This window comes from Cucurbita pepo, chromosome 11, assembly GCF_057944985.1.
Source record: "Cucurbita pepo subsp. pepo isolate OVF chromosome 11, ASM5794498v1, whole genome shotgun sequence".
Lineage (NCBI taxonomy): Eukaryota > Viridiplantae > Streptophyta > Magnoliopsida > Cucurbitales > Cucurbitaceae > Cucurbita > Cucurbita pepo.
The window spans coordinates 973,228-996,899 of NC_141808.1; the positions used below are offsets into that span (position 1 = coordinate 973,228).

The window sequence follows — 23,672 nt, forward strand, 5'->3', positions numbered from 1 at the left end:
GAATTGGGTGTGAGTTTGAATTATTGTGTGTATATGGAACAGTTATTCACATCATTGTTGTTCAATATTCAATACGAACAAAAAGTAAACTTCTGTTTGGAAATTAAATTTAATTTTAATTTAAAATTGTGAGACTAACGATGATATTAGAAAGATAGCTAATATAAAATTTTAATAAATAATAAATAATAGGGTTAGCTATTATTATTATTATTATTTTTTAAATAACATGTTTTTAAAGGAATAATAAAGGTAAAGCGTGGAGCTTTGAAAGATGGGGTGTTTTGTAATTTCAATGTAAATAAACATGGAAATAAAAATCCAGCGAAAGAAAATTAATTATTTTTAAAAAAACTAAGAAGAAGAAAAAGGAGGGAAAAAAGAAAACACTGCCAACGTAGACTGAAACGTAACGGCAAAATCCGATTTTTCTTTTTTCTTTTTTACTTTTTTTTTTTTTTTTTTAAATTCAAACGCGGGCCCCACATCTCTACCTGCCGTCGGTTTGTCGTATATCTCCGTCCCACTCACACGTCTATCTCCGCCATACCCGAAAATCATTCCTCTTTTCTTTTTTTAAGTGTAAATTAATAAAAATATTTCTAAAAATTTCAATAATTTTTTTAAACATTTAAAAAAAAAAATTAATGTCTTTTATTATTGATTTTTATTAGTTAAAAAAATATCCATTAAGTTAATACTTCTACGTTTATAAAACATTAATATATGAATAAAAATTATTTATCAATATTCTATAAAATATATATATTATTTATTTATTTATTATTGGTATTTTTTAAGTTTTAAAAAAAAGTTAAAGGTAGAGATCCAAACTTTAAAAAATTTAAGGATATTTCTAGAATTTTTTTTTAAAGTTAAAACGTATTTTTGAAATCTTTTAAAAAGTAAAAAATAAATAGATAATTTTGATTTTTTTTTTTAATTAAAAGATATTATTGAGTTGTAAAAAATTAGAATTTTTTTAAATAAATCATAAAATTAAAAGTTTTTTTTTTATTATTAATTATGTGTGTAAATAGCTTTGACAACTTAAAATGTAAAACTGAAAATTTTAATTTATGCAAACTTTTAAAATTAACAAAAAAAAAAATCAAATAGATTAACTAATAAATACAATAGTGAGGTCTTTTAAAGAGTGAAAACGTTTAATTGATCTTAATTGGTTTAAAATATATAAAAATACAAAATAAATAAATAAATAAATAAATAAATATATTAAATTCCCGCCATTACAGAGAAAGGTGAGGCGTAGGATGGAATTTTCCCGCGCAAAAGATCCAATGGTGAGAAGCGGATAAAGGCAAGCATGTCTCACAAAGCATGTGTAATGATGATAAAGTGTAAAAGAAGGGAATAAGGTTTTCAAAAACGTCGTCGTAACAGCGACCTAAAGGAAAGTAACGTTACTTACTCTCACTCCAAAATATAAAATACTAAATAACGAAGATATATTAGTTTCTTAATTCATTAAATATTTATATCCCCTTTTTCCGTACATCGAAGTTTCCATGCTTGTGATGTGAACCCAAAATAATACCAAAAAAGATATATATATATATTTTATTTTGTCTCAAACTTCATATTTAAATTAAGATTTAAAAATTTGATTCAACCCTAGTACACTTCTGTTATCTACTTAATTATTTTATAGTGCTTTTTAATATTTTTAATTTTTTTAACAAATTATTTGTAGGTAGGTACTTCAATAAATATGAATGTCAATGTGTTAATATGCATTTAAAGTGGCTTTCTCCATCTTTAATGAATTGAGACCAAAATAATTACTTACCCAGAAAGGGAGAGATTGACAGCGCAACTATTTTTGTAATTTAGCCTTATTTTTGTGGGCTTCTAGGGTACAATCCGATTTCGAGGTGGGCATAAAAACAGAAATAAAAAGTTTTTTTTTTAAATTTTTTATTTTTCTTTTCCTCTAAAACTTCAATTTAAATTTTAATTTTAGATAAGAAGATCAACGAATATTATTGTATGATTTTAATGAATTATATAACATAATTGATCAAATTTTAAAATTTAATAAGCTTAATAGGGATGTAAACTAATTTGAAAATAGAAAATAAATAAATAATTTGTGAAGAAGGAGCTGTAAGTGGACCCAGCCCCAACGGTCACACACACTTCACGAGACAAAATTGACCCTATAAATTTAAATTATATAATTTTAAAGAAAAATAAAAATAAATAAAGTTAGAGAGAGAAATAAAATGATTGGCTGGGCTCTCCAATTGCCCACCTGTCACTGTACGCTGTAGGGCAGTAGCGATATATAATTGCCCTGACCCTGACCCTGCCCCTGACCATGCCCCTGCCCCTAACAAATAACAACGCCCATTTCCTTAATTATCTAAGCATTTCCCTTTCCCCACCCCCAAAAAACCATACCCTTTTGCCCAAACAACAACCAATTGTCTGTTTTATTTTAATTTTTTATTTCCCAAAAAAGATAAATACTGTGACAATTTTGAGATTATTTTAAATTTTATACTATAGTTTTGGACTTTCATTTAATCACTGTTGAATTATAATCAATTTTAGTGATTAAAGTTTTATATTATATGCTTTTGGACAAAAAATTGAGCCATCACTGTAATGGGCCTCCGCATGTTTGGGTCGGCCCAAATGAGCCATCACTGTGATGGGCCTCCGCATATTTGGGTCGGCCCAACCCACTGCATGTTATGAACTATTAAATATGATTTAAAAAATACATTAAAAAAAAAAAAAAAAAAAAAAAAAAAAAAAAAAAAAGGAAACTACCCGACAAGAAAACAACAATTAAATGAAAACATTTACTGAAACTCAAGAAACATGAACTAGTTACAATGGTGGGGCTGGTTACTCCTCAAAAGACGAGTGGGGCCCTCTACAATTACATTGACTTCAGCAAGCTATGAATGAAGTCAAGTCAACTCATTTGAATTACAATTACAATTACAGAACATCATCTCTAGAAACGCAGTTCGAACTGAACTGAACTGAACTTAATCAAACAGGATAATTTTTAAGGTATGATGTTGCAGACTTGAAAGGAAAGGTTTCAGTAGTCTGCTCAAAACCATTGTTAATCTTGTCTAATCTCATCACTAACTTACTTACTAACTTACTCTAACTGGATGCTGAGGAAGATCTAAAGAGGAAAGAAGCAAAAGTACTTCTTCTTTGGACTCTTCTCCCTTCTGCCAACCCTCTTCTTTCCTCCATCCACACCTGTTTCTTCACCATTTGAGACCACCTTGTTGTGACAACTTGATGATGCACCTTTCATTCTGTACCCTTCTTTCTTACTTTGGCTTGGGAGTTTCATGTTCGCCGACGAATCGGTCTTGGGAGTCTCTTTGGCCGGTGGGTGGCTTCTTATGATGGTGACAAGAGAATCTGTGTACAAGAAGAATAGTTATTATGAGTAAGCGATGTAGTTTTCCTGCTGCATTTTCGAGAGGGAAAACGAGAAGTCGTGTGTTTAGATCTAAAGTGAATATGCATTTTGTAACTGTGAATCTATGGTTGAAACCACGATGACAATTTTACATTTTTGTCTAAATAACTCTACTCGAGCATGCAGATGAGAGACTGTAACAACCAAAACCTACAGTTAGCGAATATGGTTCTTTTTGTGCAAACATTACCTCAAGGTTTTTAGAACGCGTCTACAAGGGAGAGATTTTCACACCCTTATAAGGAATGTTTCATTCTTTTATCCAACTGATGTGGGATCTTACAATCCACCCCCTTGGAGGCCCAACGTCCTCGCTAGTACGCTGCCCGATGTATGGCTCTGATACCATTTGTAACTTCTCAAGTCCACTGCTAACAAATATTGTCTCTGTAGGCTTCCCCTTAGAGTTTTTAAAATCCGTCTACTAGACAGAGGTTTCCACACCATTATAAAGGAGGTTTCATTCTCCTCTCCAATTCTCCTCTCCAACCAACCAATGAGAGACTATTATTGACAAACAAAAGGCAGGGATACATATAAAAGAGAAATATTAGCAGCTTGGGCATAAAATCAGAATAGTTCTCTCTATGGTGATTGGTTTCTTTGGAGAACATACGAAAGAATAGCACAACCCATATGGTTCCATTCAATAACCACGTAGCAGAATGTTCTGTTCTGCATAAAATGAAAGTTAAACAACAGGAGGATGCAAAAAATAGGTGGACAAACCTGAAGCCACTTGATGCACCACCTCCTTCTTGAGTTTGAAGGGTGCAGAGGAATGGATGCAGGCAGCATCTCTTCGTCCCCTGTCATGGTTAATTTCACGTTCTATATCACATAGAACATCCATTGTATCAAAATCTTCATTCGACGACATGGACAAGCAACTAGAATTTTCAGAACTCGATGACGAAGATGTTGGGTTATCTAAATCCAGCAATTCCAAGTAGTCGTCACCTAAATAATAATCCATCTCAGGATGGATATCTTCTAAATGATTATCCAAACGTTTTCCTGCATCTGCCAATTCTATCATCTTGTCATCTTCATTCATCTACAAAACATCATTTGTCATTAACTGAAAACAAAGACACCATTTGCGACTCTGAACCCAGCAGAGAAGGAAATGGAGAGAAGATGGGAGCAATCAGTTTCCGATGACAGTAAGAACAGTTAAAAGAGAGAACACCAAATGGATATACAAAACCGGTCTCATATCAACTTTAAGAAAGAAATGCATGGACATCGGGGGGGGGGGGGGGGGGGGGATAATGATTACAACCTTAGACTTGCTTGTCGATCCACTCGCCATGTTATTCGAAGTCGAACCATCAGTAACAACCAACTGATGATTTAGGATTGGTTCTGAATTGAGAATACTAGAAAATTCGGTTTTCTGAATCATTTCATTGTTTTGAAATTGTTCATCTCCAAGAAAGACTTTGCAAAGTGAGCTGGTCTCCTGCATATTGCCCAACCAAACAAGCAATTGACTACTAATAGGTTGGGTAGGAAAAGAAAAAAGGGCAATGTCAGCCAATGAACCTTTTGGCAATTAGATTTTGCAGGACATACCTTTTGCTCGATGGTGGCACGCAGGTCCATCTGATTCATCCAGTACTTTTGCATAACCCAGGCTGTTTTACTCTCATAAGGTGCTTGACCTTCATAATATTCATAACTTGCTCTCCCTCCAGTGAAGGAAGAGTTTGAATACAGTTTACAATCTCCATCTTTCAGCTTCCAGCGACCGAAACTTGAGCCAGCATCCACATTGCCCTCAACGTAATACCAAACTCCATCTGGACATAAAAAGTACCTTAAGCTTCATTGAAACTAAACAAGCATGTCTCAGCTGTAAATTTGTAATTCGTAACTTTGACACTGTTTTGAAAATTGAAGCAAGGAATCAACATTGAAATTGTTTTATGATATAAACTGAAAATACAGTGTTCGACATGCAGCAATTCAAGAGGCCTGAGCCTTGAAGAACATCATCATATCATGAACATTTGCTGGAAAACTTGGGAAATTAACAACATGAATTCTTGTGAAAAAAGTACCTGGTAAATTTTCAGGTTTACACTGGTAAGGATTTATATCATGAACATTTGCAGGAAAAGATCCTCCACTCCTTATTCTCCTTAATGCTAAAAAAGTCTCATTGTCAGTAGAAAATAAATCAAGTATAGTTGAAGAGGTGACCGTTGAAGGAGTCATGGTAACAAGGAGAAGACAGAACTCTTGTCTAATTTTGTCTAGAGCTGTTCCAAAAGAAATCACAAAACGAAACTCAATTAAGCTTCAAATCAAATCAATCCAATCTCGACTACGAATTGATCACCTAAAAGCAATGGAATCTCTCTTACATGAACAAATAATTCAAATGATGAGGCAAAAATGATCAAGCCACACAGCGCGTACATATCGATTCATCAGTAAAGAAAGAAATAAGAGAATAAAAAAAAGGTCCAAAAATCACTCTGTTAATTGAAAAAATAGCTGCAACGAGCTGTAATATAAGCGACACAGAAGATCAGATATAAATGTTCCCACCCAACAATTGCAGGCCACATCTCCAAATAGCTGGTTTGGGGTTCATAAAACCCAAATCACGTATCGTTCAAAATCAACAACAAGTTAGCCGATCATTACATTACATTACATAATTTCAATCATAAAGACAGAGAGGAAACAAACACACCGATCAACTACAAGAAATAAACCCTAAACCCTAAACCCACCACTCGATCCTTCAATCATCACCATCCAAACATGATTTTCAGCGAAGAATCAAACAGAACGGAAAAATAAAGTAAAGATTGAGAGAATAGTAGATACGAGTACAAATATTCACAAAATGGGGGCGGATCAGAGAATCCCAACCTGGAAGATCGTCGATCAGAGAGCTGGAAAGACGATTCGCTGAAGTCTCCTCGTTTGTCATGAGAGAGAGCGGGTGGATACATATATAGGGTTTGGGAACGGCGGAATGGCCGTCAAAACCCAACCATGGTTACCGTTAACTCCCGCACACAGTTAACAGTTCTAAATAAACCGAACGTGGTGGTCAAAATGACATTGCCCTCAGCTCAGTCGTTGCGGAGTTGCGAGTGGATGTGTCCCGGTGGGTGGACCCTCTTCCCCTGCTGCCCGTTCTTGCCGGGCATTGCCCGTTTCTGCCCACTATTGTAATTTCCACGTCATTAATCTGACGTGGATGGCTCTGACACGACACTGAATCTATGATCCTGTTCTGACCTCTTCCTTAATGGATAGAATGGTCACTTCATTCGTTGATTTTCTGACACTTCCCCTGAAGAAACGTAAACGAATCTAAAATAAATAATATAATTATTAAAACACAATACATAAATAGCTCCTAATCTTTATAGTTTTCCTCAAACTGTCCCTAATCTCTTAAAATTATCCATTTTCATGCACATATATAAATATTGATATTTAAATTAATTTGATTTTGATTTGATCAGTATATTAAAATTTTATTTTATTTTTATTTTTATACGGTTGAACTAAAAAAAATATTTGAATTTATATAGTTTTTAATTTTTTTAATACATTATTCCTTATACCGTTAATATTCTAGTAATACCTCCAAATTTATCAATAAATTGAATTAAAGAAAATAAAAAGGCAAAAAGATAAATAAAAATTCCGTCGTGGACTTTTGCGTCACGCAGAAACCACGCGGATTCCGAGACAACGCAAAGCCAAACCGAAGTTCCCAAAATAACCATTGAGTGGACCCAACAATTTACTGACCGGAAACCGACTGTATCCGCTCTTTATAAAAAAAAATTAAAAAGATAATTAAAAGATAAAACGACGACGTGTCATCCAGAAGTCGGGAATGTCCTGGAATCATTCTAGGTCATTCCAGGACCTTCTTCGTTTCCGTTCCGAAGCTGCGACGGGGTGTGGTCTGGACCGTGAAGCGGTCGGCTTACTGTTCGGCCGGTTCACATTTTCCAGTTCGGTCCGTCGTCGGGCGTTGATAGGAAGGATCTGTGAAACAGTGAGAGTTCTGAAAATGGAGGATCGCTTAGCGAGGTATGAACTCTGTTATGTATTTTTGGTTTCGGGAATTGATCTGTTCGTGGATTCGATTTTCATATTCGTAGACGCAGTTCGTGTTTTGAATCGTTCGTACTCACGGTTTAAGGTTTCTCCTGCTGGTTTCTCCCCACGATTCTTAGGGATTAGAGAACAAGGATTGTTGGATTGTACTTTTTGGTAGAACATAATTTCATTTCGTAAAGCTTGAATGAAAATATAAAATTCCCTGTGAGTTAGAATTGATAAGTTCATCTTAATGTTCTTCATTTGTATTTGGTTCTTGATTTGTGATTTTTATGTGTTGGAAAGCCTGGAGCTCCAATAGTGATCTGGTAATCTTCGTTTCACACACACACTCATACGATTTGGTTAAGTTCCTGCGTTGTGTGAATGTGATATTTTTTGAAGTATGTGCTAACGTTATGCTTGTTGGGTGGGTGTGGAGCCAAAAGTTTCCATAAGGGGACAAATAGCTTTTGACAAACTAATCTTCCATTGTTTTTGGCTTCATCTACTTCCTTCTTTACTGGTGTTTGTAAATTCCTGGCAATTTATGTACTCCTCTTCTGCTTCAGGATCCTCTCAATGAGACATCCGTGGATGTGGAAGCTGAATTTCTTGATCATTAATATATAAGGTGCTTCTACATGGTATGGTAGCGACCTGGTCAACATTTTACTATCCCACATCGGTTGGATAGGGAAACAAAACATTTCTTACAAGGGTGTGTGAACCTCTCCCTAGTAGACGCCTTTTAAAATCTTGAGGGGAAGTCTGAAAGGGAAAGTCCAAAGAGGACAATATCTACTAGTGGTGGGTTTGAGCTCTTGCAAATGATATCGGAGCTAGATATCGGGCGGTGTGCCAGCGAGGACGCTGGGAGATTATGATGGAGAGGGGAACGAAACATTTCTTATAAGGGTGTGGAAATCTCTCTCTAGTAGACGTGTTTTAAAACTTTGAGGGGAACCCCGTAATGAGAAGTCATACCCATTTATTAATCAACCTAAGGATTTTCATTTGCCTTTTGGTGTTCTTGAGAAGTGTTATTTGTCATTCAAACAAGATTAGTAATTGCTGTTGATCTGACGACCCTACTCTTCCAACCAAACTAATGGTTGTTTTTCATAAAGAACCTCCGGATGTTTTCAGATGTCAAAAAACCAATGTTTTGTGTTGTTTTGTGTTGGATGATGGAAGTCCCACCTCGGCTAATTTAGAGAATGATCATGGGTTTATAAGTGAGGAATACTAACTCCATTGGTATGAGGCCTTTTGGGGAAGCCCAAAGCAAAGCCATGAGAGCTTATGCTCAAAGTGGACAATATCATACCATTTGGTGAGTCGTGTTCCTCTGACATTTTGTACTTCTATCATTTGGGATATTTTCAGATGCCTTCATTTCTAAAATTTGTTAGGTTTACTTCTAAGTTTATCTTACTCAGAAACTGTTTTCATTGTTTCCATGTCCAAGTCTGATTTGAGGCAGGTTCACAACCTTGGTCCAGGTTATAAGGTCCGCATGTCTTCATATTTTAGACTAACCTCTTTCTTCTCGTCGGACAGGCGGTCCTCTCCCGCTTCTCTTCCTATCGGTCGAGTAGCTTCGTTCCTTTCCAATCCCATTTTTTGATCGACAGGTAGGGTTTATTCTAAAGTTCCTTACCCCTGACCTGTCTTATCTTATAAAAGAGATGATAAAAGAAAAGACACACAAAAGAAATTGAAAAGGAAAGAAGAATCCGTATTCGCAAGATACAGAGTTTTAAAAATGTAAAGATGCTCGTAGTGTTCTAATCGTAGTTGGTTCCGTAGAAGGATGTTATCTATATGGTATTTGGAGTTTCGGTGGTTGTTTGTTTAATGTGGAGCATCTGCAGGAGTAGTTCTATGCTTGCTCGAGAGATGAATCCCGGATGCCATTTTTAGGAGTAGTTCGATGCTTGCTCGAGAGATGAATCCTGGATGCCATTTTTAGGAGTAGTTCGATGCTTGCTCGAGAGATGAATCCCGGATGCCAATTTTAGGAATCACGACGCATCACAATCACACCAGCCATGGTATGCCGTCCCTGTAAGCTGTAACTCTCCCTCCTAAGGCCGAGATTCATGCATCTATCTTCATGCAGAGGGTGGGGCTATGGCCTTGAATTCGAGTAATGGGTCCTTTTCCAAAGCCATATGGGGGGCGGCCACGTGCTTTGATCTTATGCCTAGCATGGGCATCTACGTGTGCCCCCAATCCCTCGAAGGAAAGCTGTCGTGTCAGCCACGTCCCCACCCTGCTGCTAATTATTTGCATCATAACGAACTCATTTATGCTTCTTCTAATTATTAGAAAACATCTGTATACAATAATAAAATAAACAATGTAATATCCTTAAATTAAATTTATTTACTTTCTACCCTTATTTAAATAAAAAGAAATATAATAATTTTATATAATAAATCGGACTAAAAAATGAGTCCCAAATTTTAGTCGAATTTCAATTGGTTTGGGAAAAAGAAACATATTTTTAATCATTAACTAATTTTATGGTATATATGTATATATATTATTATTTTGGTTGAAAATAGCTCATCACGCGTGTCAGTGGTGGTCTGACGTGGACTCTTAGTCACCGTCAGATGAGGAGGCCCCGCCGTTTCAACCATGTGGGGCCCAAAGTCAAAGGACAAGGAAATCAAACCGCAGTCGTCGTGGTCGTCGTCTTCTTCTACTTCTTTGTCTTCTTTTCCTACTGTAAAATTCTCCATTTCTTCCGTGTACTTTAATACCCCACCCTCCCTCACCACTTCTTCTTCCAATAATCCAAATCCCACAGCCGTTTTCCATTTCCTGCGGGATTATCGCTGCGGCAAACCGGAAGATGACCTCCGACGGCGCCACTTCTGCCACCACTAGCCGGCGGAAGCCGTCCTGGAGGGAGCGGGAGAATAATCGGACCAGAGAACGACGAAGGAGAGCCATCGCGGCTAAGATCTACGCTGGCCTTAGGGCTCAAGGCAACTTCAATTTGCCTAAACATTGTGACAATAACGAGGTTCTTAAAGCCCTCTGTGCTGATGCTGGTTGGACCGTCGAAGACGACGGAACCACTTATCGGAAGGTCGGTTGATTTTCCTCTTCTTTTCTTGCTCTCGATCGGTAATCGGAAGTAGCGATTTGTATACTTGTTCTTGTCTCTGTTGGATTTGAATTTTGATCTGTTCGAATCGCCACCGCGATCGATCTGGAAAGTCGATCGGGGGTTTCGTTCTTGTAATTGATTTGAATTTGGTTGAAAATTTGTGAATTAAGTTCCGTTGTGCCCTAGAAATGAAATGATAGATGGTTTTGTGTTTGTTCTTGGTACAGGGATGCAGGCCGCCCCCAATCGATATCGTCGGCAGTTCCACCAGAGCCACCCCCTACACATCCCAAAATCCAAGCCCATTGTCTTCTTCATTTCCTAGTCCAATGGCATCCTATCAAGTCAGTCCCTCCTCCTCCTCCTTCCCGAGCCCGTCCCGTTTGGACGCCAACCATCCATCAAACCTCATTCCATATCTTCGCCAAGCGATTCCCAAATCACTTCCTGGTCTTAGAATCTCAAACAGTGCTCCCGTGACGCCTCCTCTTTCATCCCCTGCCTCAAATTGGGAGGTCACAGCTAAAGAATCCTTGTCCTTGTTGAATTACCCTTTCTTTGCAGTATCCGCCCCAGCTAGCCCGACACGCCCTCAGCTGCTGCATACTCCCGCCACGATCCACGAATGCGATGAGTCTGAATCATCCACCAATGACTCCAATCAATGGGCACTTCTCCGTGCCTGTGCGCCAACTTCTCCCACCTTCAACCTTATGAAACCTGCTGATCAGCATGCTCTGCACGGTGGTTTCATCAAAGAAAATGGAAGAGGAAACGAATTTGAGTTCTTGGGCTGTAAGGTTAAGCCCTGGGAAGGGGAGAAGATCCATGAAGTTGGATTGGAGGATTTAGAGCTCACACTCGGTAGCGGTAAGGCTCAAAACGATAACAATAGTAAGAAACCTTGTTTTGATTGATTCATAATCTATCTGGGAATTTTGATATATGCCATATTAAAAACACTGAAATGAAGAACACATATTGCTCTGTTTTTCCTCATTCAAACTCTGTTTCAATTCAATTCAACCATTTGCTTGAATTTTGCATTGGATGGAACTGAAAATGGATCGGGATTGGGATTGGGATTGTAGTGGGGTGGGGGCCATGAGAGCTGGTTGGATGTGCTTATGGCAGAGCCCGACAAGCTCCATGTTCGACCACACACTTTTAATGAATACATTTGACAACGTAATAAAAGACAAGAAAGTTCTGTCCTCGCATATCTTAGACTACAGATTCAAGCTGACTGCCATGGGTTGTCTTCTTCGACAGTTTCAACATGATTATGTTTAGATTAAATCGTTCAAATGTTGGGTTATATTTGTGAGATGAACACGACTCTCTACAATGGTATGATATTGTCTACTTTGAGCATAATTTCTCATGTTTTACACTTCCTAAAAAGTCTCATCACAACGAAGAGAGTATTCTTTGATTATAAACTTATGATAAGGAAATTAGTGATCTGATACTTTTATCATCAAACAATATTCACCCGATAAATATTAGTTGATTTAACATAAAAATGAAAAGTATTTTTTTAAAATGTATTTTGAGAGAGTTAAAAAAACAAAAATTAAAATAAATAAATAAACAAAAAAAAAAAAAAACACAAAAGTCCAAGCACTCTCCTCCAAGCTTATGGTCTCCGTCTCCTGCAAATTCTCTCGTTTTTTTTCTTTTTTCTTTTATTATTTTCTCTGACTTAGCGAATGTCATGGCACGGATAAATAGACGAAAATCAGAATCCCCAAAACGACGTCGTTGGATTCTCCTCTCTCAAATTAATCTCCAGTCTCCGGTCAATTTGGGGGAAACAGAAACTTCCCGCCGCTAGCACCGCCATGGCTTCCAAAGCTCCCCCCTCCTCTACCGAGAAACAAAGAGACTTCTTCAATCACCTCGAAGCTTACCTCGCAAAGAGAGACGGCGTCGACAAGCTCTTGAAAATCTCCAGGTACGCCACCAAGATCATCCTCTCCTCCTCCGCTCTTCCCGAATCCCTTCCTCTTACGCACCGTCTCAAGAGCTTCGAATCCAGCGTCGGCGTCAGTCGCAAAGCCTTCCGTCTCGGCAAGTTCATCCAAGACCTAAACGCCTTGAGAAATTCGCATTTCGAATCTCGCCAACAACTTCTGCTCGCTCTCGTTGCCTATGGCGGAGAGGGATTTTATTACTTTATCGAACAGTTCATTTGGTTGGCTAAATCTGGTTTAATTGACAAACGGTACTCGAATCACTTGCAGAAGATCAGCGCGTGGGCGGAATTAATCGGCTATATCGGCAGTATTTCGTTGAAAATTAGGGATTTGAAACGGATTCTTGAAGACGAGGCGTGTTTGAAAGCGAGTATTGAGATTGCAGTTACCAGAGGAGATAAACATCGGGAAGAGGAAGAGAGGATGAAGAAATTGCAAACGAAAAAGCTGATGAAGAAGCTTTCGATTGTTCAAGATTTTGCCGATGGATTCATGGCGGCGGCGGACATTCGCGATGGGAATGGCCGGCTTTCAGGTCCTCTTCCAATTTCTTGGGCTGGGCTTATCTCGGCATTGATTAGCACTCATAAGAACTGGATATCATGCTGAAATTCCTCTCCGTCTCGATCTTACTGGGCTCAATTTTCTGTCCATTTTAGATTTATTCACAGTTCATTTCAAAACATTCATAGCACACAGCCACACATTATACGCTTTAATAGTATTTTTTAAACATTTCTATTCAAAATCATGATTATTATATTTTTTAACATTTTCAAAATTTGAGGGTAATATTTAAACTTTTAAAAATTTATAAATATATTTTTTTATATTAGAGATTAATTTAGCCAACTGAAAAATTTTATTATACCAATTAAATCTCTTACAGTTATTTTATGTACCTAAACTTTAAATTTACATTATTGTCTAATTACACATTTTGATCGTAACTATTTATTTTATAATAATTTAGTTATATACTTTTAATAATAGTTGTTATAAAATTCATTCATTTTTACTAGATAATAACAAAATACATGTAATAAAGTCTTTACGGAAATAAAAAAATAAATATGATTTTAATGTTACGAGAATTAAATTATCAAACAATTATGAGCGCATAATTTTAATGTTATGAGAATTAAATTATCAAATAATTATGAGCGCATAATTGAAAATCTAAAGAATTTTAGAATTATATAATTATAAGAGGTACACTCGTCTATTATTTATCAAAAAAATTATTGGATCTATTTAGAAATAAAATGAAATTTTATATCCAATTTTAAACTTCGGTATATACTAATTTTTAAAATTTTTAAAAATAAAAGAGAAAATGAAAACTAAATTTATAATTTAAAAAATTAAGAAAGCTAAATTAGAAATGAAAGAGATAGGAGCAAAAAGAAAACGGTCGTGACAACGCGATCTTAGTCTGGAAGCTCCTGAGGAGCTTGGCGAAGCATAGAAATCTTGATCGGATCGGAATCGCGTCTGTATAGGGAAATGGCGTCTGAGCTCCACCAATTGAGATTCGACCCGCCCCAATCCAACGCGTCCGATGAGTCTTCTGCCCAGGACGACCGTCCACTGTTGAATCCAGACTCTGACGCCGTTGCCGACGACGATTCCGACGATCTCCACCAGAAATATGCTCCGTTTGTCCGACGAGATGTTTTCGGCACCATGGGCCGAGGGGAGCTGCCATGGATGGAGAAGGTGCTGCTCGCAATAGCGCTCGTTACAATCGTTCCTATACGGGTGGTTATTGGGACGAGTTTGCTGTTCCTCTATTACATGATTTGCAGAGTTTGTACGTTATTTCACGATCCGAATAGGGAGACGGATGAGCAGGAGGACTACGCGCATATGGTGGGATGGAGGAGGTCCGTAATTGTTTGCACCGGAAGATTTCTGTCCAGAGCCATGTTATTCGTTTTAGGGTTTTATTGGATTTCGGAAGTTTATCGAATCCTGCCAAATGAGGACAAGTCAACTAACGAGGTGCGCTTTAATTTCTGCTATCTTTTCCAAGTTGAGATTCGGTCATTGTTCTGTTCTGCTTTCTTGTACATTTCAGTTCATAGTTATCTTAAACTCTGCATCTTTGAGATTGTTCTCGTGTTGACTGTTATTTGCTCTTTCCTCTTGTTTGATGTCTAGAACGAGGGGCAAGAGAAGTCTCAAGAATCTGAAAGACCAGGGGCCATTATCAGCAACCATGTATCATATTTGGATATCTTGTATCATATGTCTTCTTCCTTTCCAAGTTTTGTTGCTAAGGTTTTGTTCAAACATAATTTTTCTAATTTTACTACAATGAGTGACAAATTCTGGTTTTCTGATCATCGATTTTTCTTCTTTTCCTTTGTTTGGCTGAAGAGATCAGTGGCTAACATTCCTCTAGTTGGTATTATCAGGTTAGCCTTGTTCTTTCTGGTACATCTTGACTCCTCTACTGTATTGCATCATATGCATTCGGTTCCCAAACATTGGTTTCAATGAATTATTTTACAAAAACCCAATTTTCTATCGAAAGGTTAATCTTCAAAATTTAGGGGAAAATCCAAAAATTACCCCTGAACCTGTTTGACGTTTTATGTTGCTCAAGTTTAGCTGTTGTTGTTTGTGACAGCAAGTGCCTTGGCTGTGTTTATGTTCAACGGGAGTCAAAGACATCTGACTCCAAGGGTGTTTCAGGTAGATTGTTGTTGCTTTTTGAAACTTTTTTAGAGATACTCATTCCATTGGCTTTATAGTCATAGATTTGAGTTCGTTAGTTTTTTTAAGACAACATAGGAAAGAAACCATCATTGTTTGCACATTATTATTGTAAATCCCCATTACCGCACGATTCTTGCATTAGAGTTCATTCGAGGACATTAGTCCCACGAAATAGCTCTTAACTGATGTTCATCTGTAATTCCGCATCTGGTCTTCAGATATTAATCATCCTGTTGCTTGTAGGTGTTGTGAGTGAAAGAATTCGAGAAGCTGTGAAGAATAGCTCTGCTCCCATGATGATGCTTTTTCCAGGTTTCTTAATGTGGTCTTAACCACATTCTCTTTTATTTTGTTTCTTCCTGATTTATGCGTGCCCCTTTAACTTAAGAGAATCACAATGCTTCAACTTATCTCATTTTGATAGTTGGGGACTTTTGGCTTTGTTATTTAAGCAAGGTATACATTTACCTAACTCACGGTGCTTGAAATTATCTGACTCCTTTCTCCATAGTTCCTAAAACAGCTTTTGGCTTTGTTTCTTCCAGAACTTTTTTTTTTTTTTTTTTTTTTTTAAATTCTTAACATGATCATCAGTAAGCTCATTAGCCACCAAACAAGAGTCATTAGTTTCTCTGTCTTCCATGAAAGAAAATTGGGAAGAAGAAACGGAGGGAGAGCTTTCTTGAGCGTTTCAGCTAAAACTTCGGCTGTAATTGTTAAAAATGTTGGGGGCAAAAAGCCTCATTCTTTTGGCTTCTGATTCTTAGATAGCAATAAAAATAGTATGAATATCGGCAAATTTATTTGTGAGAATGGCTATTGTGATAATCTAAGGACTAGTTAAGAATTTGTGCTTGTGGTTTTTTCATCGTCCAAGTTGTTTAATGTGTTATTATTACTTCTACAGAAGGAACAACTACGAATGGGGAGTTTCTCCTGCCATTCAAAACGGGTGCATTTTTGTCAAGAGCTCCTGTTCTTCCATTGATTTTAAGATATCCGTATCAGAGATTTAGTTTGGCCTGGGAATCAATAACAGGAGTGAGGCATTCTATTTTATTCTACTTTGCCCTTTCAACATGTCTTCTTAAACTTTTCTTAAACTTTTGAAGGAGAATTAGCTGCAGACATGGTTTGAACCCACAGCGCCTTATATGAGTTTGTTGCTTTTACCTCAAATTGTTGAACCCCAACTCGTTTGTGGCAACCCTTTTGATATTGTAAAGGTTTCAGGACCCAGTTTAAGAGAGATTTGAATTCTTATTGGCAGGGCCGTCATTTTTTACTTCTTCTCTGTCAATTTGTAAATCACATGGAGGTAATAAGACTGCCGGTCTACGTCCCATCACCAGAAGAAAAGAATGATCCGAAGCTTTATGCTAATAATGTTAGAAGGTTGATGGCCAAAGAGGTATGCTCTCTCCTTCGTTGCACTATTCTATATTCATTTAGGAGACAACGAGAACAACTTTGAGACCTTTCTGATTAATTTTCTTTAGAGCTCGAGCTAAAGTTATGGCGACTGTTTTTATCTGCAGGGAAATATGATGCTTTCGGATATTGGACTCGCGGAGAAGCGTGTTTATCTTGCTGCTCTGAATGGTAATAATAACACCCGTATTGTTTTGCATCAGAAAGACGACTGAATTCACTAGTTCGTGTGTAGTTTTAGTTTGTCCAGGAATGAACTGTTATGACGGGGGGAAGTTACGCACCCATCCATCTATGTAGGTACTACTAGAGTGCGTTTCTTGGCCTGTATAATATATATATCTAACAAACATAATATTTGAGTAGAGTTTAGTTTTTACCTAGTATGGCGTGAGTTTGTACGTGACATCCCACATTTGTTGGAGAAGGGAATAAAACATTCCTTATAAGGGTGTGGAAACCTCTCCCTAGAAGACACGTTTTAAAACTATAAGGATGAGGGTCAAAGCAGATAATATCTACTAACGGTGGGTTTGAACTGTTACAAATGGTATTAGAGCCAGTCATCAGGCAGCGTGCCAACGAGGACATTGGCTCCCAATGGGGGTAGATTGTAAGATCCCACATCGGTTGACGAAGCATTCATTATAAGGGTGTGAAAACCTCACACCTCTCCTCTAAAAGACGCGTTTTAAAACCATGAGGTGAAAACGCGTTTTAAAACCGTGAGGTTGAGGGTCAGTATGATGTAATAGGTTGATTCCTGAACTAAAATTTTTTGTTTTGGGAATGGAATTGAAAGGGTTGACAATATTTGAACGTGTCAGAAATTGCCTTTGAGAAAGCAAGCTTAAGCAGCCTATTAATCTGAATTCTGAGGTGTTGTCTCTTTGGTGTTCCTGCAGGTACACCACGGCAATGCTAATTTGGGATGTCATCATCTGTAAATTCTTGTAGATGATAAATATATGGAAAACAAAATACCCTCACCATCATGTGCAAGTATTCATTAATCAATATCATCCCGAATAAACTTGTTCGTATGATTCTTCTTGAGATTTTTCTATTGTGCTGTGTAGCTTGTGTACGTTCTTGTGAGTCTCATCAAATTTAGGATTTTCAATTCGGCTGAGGATTCAGTTCACATGTGAATCTCACGATAATTTGTTTGAGAATCATGAAGTCCTGCAGGCTGAGCTTGACATAGATTCGTTTTCGAATCTCATTGCTCGTCCGCTGCCGGAGCTTCCAAGGCAACTTGTGGCCGCGTCGATGAAGCTGAAGGTTCTGTCTCGTTTGAATCCTTTGTTGCAGATCTCGCACAGGAATCGGTTTGTTGCTAGAAGCGATTTCGGCGACAGAACGATCACCAACGCCGCCGGATCTGGTATCCCCGGGAGATTCCGCTTCTTCTTCGCTACAGCTACGGCGTCGATTATCTCGATTTCAACTCCCGGCGAGCAAGATGCCGCAACCGCCGCCGTCGGAGGATTATTCTCTACCGATACCATTGGAAAATCGGACTACTTAGAGAATTTCAGAGGATTATCTTCTTTGAGTTTTACGTAAATGTCAAAATTAAACCGGTCGTCGGATTTTTCGCCGGGAATGCGTGATCCTTCGAGGCGGCGGTCACTTCGCAGTTCACACTTGAGAGGAACAAGAGAGGCAGAAGTTGAAGAAAGAGCCAGAAATTTAAAATTTCGGTTATCTTCTCATTAAAGCGGCGCGCCAACCATGGTTAAGTTTCCAACTACGTTTTGGTGGATTACCCTGGGCCCCACGGACGCCACGTGTCCGGATCTGCGAGTTTATTAACTTTTGTAGGCCAAGTCGGACTACTTCAGCCGGTGCATGACGTATAGTCGAATTATTTATTCCATTTTTTTAAAACCAGAGCCACGAAAAGACGATTATACCCCTAAACAAATTATCAGATTAAAAGAACTCGTGACAGAATAATTTCTCCGACCAACAGTGTACAGGGAGAATCTCGCCACGTGTAAGACGATGACGAGGGATTTGATTTTTAAAAAAGAAAATGTTGTAGATCCGAGATTGTAGGTTTGGTTGCATATTATAAAATCTCCTAACCCTTAATCTGGATATGGGAGTTTAGGACAGCTATGGAAAACAAGCCTCGTCTTAACCCAAACTTTTGAAGCTGAAGGAAAAGCAAAGAAACTCCACAACCATTCAACCAAGGTGTAGAACAATGCATGATCTGGGGAATTTGCAGTAATGCTATTCATATAGGCTGTTGATCGACCAAACCGAATCGGTTTGGTCCGTGTCGCTGTCTGAAATGGTACAAACTTTACACCAAGCAAGAAGAACATTATACAGATCGCAGTTGGTAAGCAAGGCGATTCAAACGTAAGAACTAAGCTTACCCAGACAAGCATGAACCCCAGAGGACTCGTGTTTCAGGACGAGTTGTTTATAATATTCGTGAACTCGTGATTCTTCGTATTTCTACTTGATAGTATAATTTTACATGATACATCTCATGAAGAACTTGAATTTAAGTTAAGACTGTTAAAACATTGTGCAGGCATGATGGAATCAGCAGAAGTATGCAAAAGGGGAACAACAATTTCAAGAAGAAAATTGCATTATTTCACTATTCTTTTTTTTTTTTTTTTCTTTTCCTTCTCCTTTGCATGCAACTAGAAACACAGAGATATAGAAATATAGCGAGATCAAACACGTTCGTACCGACCAGCAAACGCAAACGAGCAATTGGGAAAAAGAGAACGTAATCAGGATTCAAGAACTTGAAACTCTTTGAAGCAAAGATTTCTAGCTGATACCTACTTTTCCTTTAACTGCTTTCATCCACCACCTGATTCACCACCTGGTTGTTTGCAAATAGAGGCTCCCTTCGTTTTGGAAATCCTGGAGGTTCTAATGGCGATCCCCTAAATTTGAGCTCAGAAGCTGCTCTATAATTTGGATCAACTGCAGCCTGTCTCGAGCTATGGTCACTTGTCGTAGCTGGCCTAAAAGAACTCGTTACCCCGCCAGGATACCCTGTAGGAGAACCATAACGCCGTGGTGGTCCTCTTAGGCCGCTGCCTCCTCTGAGATCCATCATATCAGTACTTCTCGAAGGAGTGTCTATGAAAGACGTTCGCATATCAGTACTTCTCGAAGGAGTGTCTATGAAAGACGTTCGCTCGGTCGATCCAGTTCCCAGTGGAGCTCCGGTAGTTGGTGAAGTGGCAGTAAAAGGGTCATCAGGTCCCCATGAAGTGAGTGCCTCCTTTTTCTTGGCAAAGAATTGCCAAGCTCCAAAGAGAAATAGTATGAAAAACAGAACAGGGCTTGTCCAGAGCATTGTGTTGAACTCTCCTTTATAAATTGGAAGATTAGAGCGATACATTCCTATATATCCACCTCCTAGTCCAAGAACCACAAGCTTTTCACGATCACTAGATATTAAGGGTATAAATTTTCCTTGAGACTCTAAATCCGAATTCTGGTTGTTCAGGAAAGATGACCTGATCTCGTCTAAACGAGCCGAAAATAGAAGCCTCGGTGCACCAACTCTAACATAATGCTGCGACGACACATTGAAAACATGAACCTTCTCGCTGCCAATCACAAGCAAATAACCCTTAACTGCCTGAAAGAGAAGTGGTTCGTCAAGCTCAAACTTCTTCTTTGATCTAACCCTGCATTTAAAGTTCATTATATCTCCCAACAACATAACATGAATTAAATCGCCATCTGATGTAAAACCATAGGCTTTAGATCGCTCTGTGGCATCAAACACGTAGTTTCGAGCTAGAGAATAATTCAATCCCTCGCATTCGGACTCCCTAAGTTTCATGCTCCTCAAATCCAATGAGCCAGCACCAGTTTCTGTCAAGAACAAAAGCCTCTGCTTCAAGAATGCTATCGGCCTACTCGTCGGCATGACAGAACCATAAACTGTACCATCTTCTCTGAAAACCTTGATCTTTCCCTTGACATCTGAAGACAGAATGTACCTGGTCCTCCCAACATGATGAACTTCCAATATGGAAATTGGCGACTTCTCCTCTCGACCATCAGTGACCACAAATTCCAAAACATGTTCCATGAAAATCGAATTCGACTCCTCCCCATTTGATCCCTCCCAAATCCGATGCATCGAGATCGCCCCGCTCTCGTGCCCCGTAACCAGAAGGGTCTCGTTCTTATAAATAGACATATACGAAAGCATTGCAGTAATGGGCGATCCAGACATCGTACGAAGCTCAACTGCAACATCTCCATTTCTCACAAAGACATAAATTCTCCCTGTCTCATCTCCAACAGCTACATACTTGCTATGCCCCTCAAAATCCCTGAGCGGCAAGACATTGATAGAAGTAGCATCAGACTCCAATTTTACAGCCGACATAAAGTGGAACCTCTCAGACCAAAATGGACTGTATTTGGTCACTGAAACAGCTCTCCCTCTACCCCCATCTTGAATTCTAGTGTCCAAATCGCCATCTCCACCATCATTCAAACCATCTTGTTTACCCCCGCCTAAACTAACCACCTCAGGCACTACCCGCCTCGAAGCATCAGTATTCAACTTCACATCTCTATGCACCGCCGTGGGAATATTAGATAACCTCAGCTCCAACTTACTAACTACATCGCTAAGGTTTCTCACTAACTCTTCGAGATTTTTCAGTACATCATACTGTCTAGTTTCAAAAGGGACTTCAGTTTCAGATTGGTTCAGCTCCAAGGAGCTGGAACAACATACAAAATCCCTAGAAACATAGGGAATACCAAAAACGAATAGAAAATATATGAAAAGAAGCTTGCCTTTCCGCGGATTCGCCATTCAATAAGCTAGGAGAAGCTATTCAATACCTCGCCATACAGAGTGAACTTAAATTTCGGATCTCTGATTCTGTTCGGATCTGGGAACAGGAGCGTTTCGTCGAAAACTTACCTGGATTTCTTTTGTTTGTTTCGCTTTTTTTACGAATCCGTGAGAAGTTATTACAGATCAAGAAAAAAAAAAAAAAAAAAAAAAAAAAAGGAGCTGACGGTATTAAAAAAATCAGAGACGGAGACTGTACCAGGATCTAGGGCTTTCGAAAAGGTCGCGATCTCAGGCGAAATAGTGTCAACATGCTTCGATCAATTTCTTCCTTCCGACCATTTCGTTGGGGGAAATGCGAAGGGGAAGCGGTTTTAATTTGGTCAAGTTGCTGTCTCCTCTCCTCTCTCCCAACGTTTTTCTTCCCAAAATCTTCCGTCTTTTGTCATTTTGCGTTATGTTTGAAGCTCCTTCTCCCATTGGATAAAACACCAATATTTTCATCCTTTAACTATTCTTTTATTTTATTTTCTTTTAATCTTTTTAAATTATCTTTATATTTTTAACCTTCATTTAAAAAAAAAAAAAAAAAAAATCTCGTACTTTATATAAATATCATTTACATCTCGAGGAGAGATAACTGTTTGAATGATTACATCCATGTACAGTTATGTGAGAAGAGCCGTGGATAGAAATGGTCTTATTGTACCTCACTCTCTTATCTTAATGAGATGCGAGTTTTGCATACGAGATTCGTGGGGGGTCTACGTCCTTACGTTTTTGTGCAATAAACTCCTCCAACCGAAGACTATTGATAAATGGTTTGAGCTGTTGTAGAAGAGTAGCCTAGTATATTAATTACAGTAATGAACAACAATTAAGACAGTATCTCTTATTTATATATCCATATTATTCGTTTAATTAATTAAGGTGAGAATTCAATATATATATATATTAAGATTTTGAGTGTTTTAATATTAACGTTTAAAACATTTATGTTATTATAATTTATAACAAATAGTATGGAATCGATTCGTAAAACAGCGTACGATTACCTTTTTTCTTTTTTTTTTTTTTCTTTTTCCTCCATGTTAGCTGTCTTAATGTTCCAGGACATGTGTGGCATTGTCTTGTGGTGCCACGTGGCATGTGCATGCAGGCACAACCTAATGTCTGAGCCACTTTCGTGTCGAATTATTAATGAGGATGAGGATTGCCAAATAGTTTCCAATTTTGCTGTTCCATCAGACATTGTAGCTTGTAACTTGTCCGTCGGAGATCGTTACACCAACATCACATTAATTAGTTAATTAATGCCTAAATCATATAACTTTATATCTTTTTATATCAACGTATATATTGATGTACCCTAATATCGTAGTTAAAATGTTCTGATATTAATTATTATAATGTACATGGAAACAAGATCGATCGTGTTCATACGCCCGCAAACATAAATTAAATAAAGAAACACAAAGATTTATGTACTTTGGAAATAAAAAATTCTCGTACATCTATGGATGACAGTAAATCACTGCAACTAAAGTGTTTACAAGTGTGTCTCGCGCACTTTCACATCACAAAATCTCTCTTACTAAGTTTCTTCTAATTGTCTATGAGTAAATACAAGATAACAACGACTTCACATCTCAAAACAATGCTAGACAAATTTTTAGATAAACATAACAATATTAATATTATACATGAATCAAGATAATTCGTGTATCAATATGGGATGAACCAAATAAATTCCAGTAAAAGGATGCATCGAAGAGGGGAATATAACAAAGGTTTTTCACGACAATTCACAACGTATATATTAAAAAAAAACATTATGTTTAAATACTTTTATTTTTTTAAATCAATTTATAATTTAACAATATTTCTAAAAGCTGAAATTTCAATTGTACATATATGGGGTAGGATTGGGTGTGACACGACCCAAAAGTTAATTGGAGAAATCTTCTCCAACACTCAGCAAAGACCTGAAGTCAACGAGTCAACAAAATCAACGGCCGGATTTGAAGTAACTGATTTAAG

General features: G+C 37.8%; 4 protein-coding genes and 1 non-coding gene across 18 annotated transcripts; 3 read left to right on the plus strand and 2 right to left on the minus strand.

Moving 5' to 3' along the window:
* Positions 1–2,817: 2,817 nt before the first annotated feature.
* Positions 2,818–6,528, minus strand: LOC111805521 (uncharacterized). 2 transcript variants are annotated; one of them, XR_015422885.1, is made up of 7 exons: positions 6,368–6,528; positions 5,545–5,745; positions 5,057–5,283; positions 4,764–4,943; positions 4,208–4,535; positions 3,669–3,982; positions 3,279–3,417 (listed from the first exon to the last, which is right to left on the minus strand). XR_015422885.1 is itself a non-coding variant. In XM_023690632.2 (6 exons), the coding sequence occupies exons 1-6, from the start codon at positions 6,426–6,428 to the stop codon at positions 3,170–3,172; spliced, it is 1,245 nt and encodes a 414-aa protein (XP_023546400.2). In that variant the 5' UTR covers positions 6,429–6,528; the 3' UTR covers positions 2,818–3,169. The 2 variants fall into 2 exon arrangements, 1 of the variants encoding a protein (XP_023546400.2); XM_023690632.2 differs by lacking the exon at positions 3,669–3,982 and having other exon boundaries at positions 2,818–3,417.
* An 806-nt stretch (positions 6,529–7,334) lies between these two features.
* Positions 7,335–11,734, plus strand: LOC111805859 (protein BRASSINAZOLE-RESISTANT 1). 11 transcript variants are annotated; one of them, XM_087128239.1, is made up of 6 exons: positions 7,335–7,552; positions 8,134–8,897; positions 9,125–9,198; positions 9,439–9,618; positions 10,383–10,667; positions 10,916–11,734. In XM_087128239.1, exons 4-6 carry the CDS (start codon positions 9,616–9,618, stop codon positions 11,603–11,605), a joined length of 978 nt encoding a protein of 325 aa, XP_086984365.1. In that variant the 5' UTR covers positions 7,335–7,552; positions 8,134–8,897; positions 9,125–9,198; positions 9,439–9,615; the 3' UTR covers positions 11,606–11,734. The 11 variants fall into 11 exon arrangements, with proteins under 11 accessions (XP_086984365.1, XP_086984366.1, XP_023546881.1 ...); XM_087128240.1 differs by having other exon boundaries at positions 9,445–9,618; XM_023691113.2 differs by having other exon boundaries at positions 8,134–8,282.
* A 749-nt stretch (positions 11,735–12,483) lies between these two features.
* LOC111805738 (peroxisomal membrane protein 11A) lies at positions 12,484–13,318 on the plus strand. Its single transcript, XM_023690956.2, has one exon. It carries the CDS (start codon positions 12,533–12,535, stop codon positions 13,274–13,276), a length of 744 nt encoding a protein of 247 aa, XP_023546724.2. The 5' UTR covers positions 12,484–12,532; the 3' UTR covers positions 13,277–13,318.
* A 725-nt stretch (positions 13,319–14,043) lies between these two features.
* On the plus strand, positions 14,044–17,865 carry LOC111805928 (lysophospholipid acyltransferase LPEAT1). 3 transcript variants are annotated; one of them, XM_023691227.2, is made up of 9 exons: positions 14,045–14,671; positions 14,831–14,950; positions 15,050–15,087; positions 15,303–15,367; positions 15,635–15,703; positions 16,299–16,432; positions 16,662–16,802; positions 16,930–16,993; positions 17,728–17,865. In XM_023691227.2, exons 1-9 carry the CDS (start codon positions 14,174–14,176, stop codon positions 17,745–17,747), a joined length of 1,149 nt encoding a protein of 382 aa, XP_023546995.2. In that variant the 5' UTR covers positions 14,045–14,173; the 3' UTR covers positions 17,748–17,865. The 3 variants fall into 3 exon arrangements, with proteins under 3 accessions (XP_086984501.1, XP_023546995.2, XP_086984500.1); XM_087128374.1 differs by lacking the exon at positions 17,728–17,865 and having other exon boundaries at positions 16,930–17,635; XM_087128375.1 differs by lacking the exons at positions 16,930–16,993; positions 17,728–17,865 and having other exon boundaries at positions 14,044–14,671; positions 16,299–16,549; positions 16,662–16,786.
* Positions 17,866–19,418: 1,553 nt separating this feature from the next.
* On the minus strand, positions 19,419–22,104 carry LOC111805396 (putative membrane protein At1g75140). The gene is made up of 2 exons (XR_015422914.1): positions 21,892–22,104; positions 19,419–21,784 (listed from the first exon to the last, which is right to left on the minus strand). It is a non-coding gene; the product is annotated as a putative membrane protein At1g75140 (transcript).
* Positions 22,105–23,672: the final 1,568 nt, after the last annotated feature.

What these genes read in the sequence shown, in the direction of transcription:
- LOC111805521 (XM_023690632.2), bottom strand. Translation starts at nt 6,428, where the DNA reads ATGACAAACGAGGAGACTTCAGCGAATCGTCTTTCCAGCTCTCTGATC. An exon ending in TCTGATCGACGATCTTCCAG is followed by an intron (nt 5,746 to 6,367) that starts GTTGGGATTCTC and finishes CTTTTGGAACAG; the next exon opens with CTCTAGACAAAATTAGACAA. An exon ending in GTGCCACCATCGAGCAAAAG is followed by an intron (nt 4,944 to 5,056) that starts GTATGTCCTGCA and finishes GGCAATATGCAG; the next exon opens with GAGACCAGCTCACTTTGCAA.
- LOC111805859 (XM_087128239.1), top strand. An exon ending in ACGGAACCACTTATCGGAAG is followed by an intron (nt 10,668 to 10,915) that starts GTCGGTTGATTT and finishes TTCTTGGTACAG; the next exon opens with GGATGCAGGCCGCCCCCAAT.
- LOC111805738 (XM_023690956.2), top strand. Translation starts at nt 12,533, where the DNA reads ATGGCTTCCAAAGCTCCCCCCTCCTCTACCGAGAAACAAAGAGACTTC.
- LOC111805928 (XM_087128374.1), top strand. Translation starts at nt 14,174, where the DNA reads ATGGCGTCTGAGCTCCACCAATTGAGATTCGACCCGCCCCAATCCAAC. An exon ending in CCTCTAGTTGGTATTATCAG is followed by an intron (nt 15,088 to 15,302) that starts GTTAGCCTTGTT and finishes TGTTTGTGACAG; the next exon opens with CAAGTGCCTTGGCTGTGTTT. An exon ending in GAAGGTTGATGGCCAAAGAG is followed by an intron (nt 16,803 to 16,929) that starts GTATGCTCTCTC and finishes TTTTATCTGCAG; the next exon opens with GGAAATATGATGCTTTCGGA.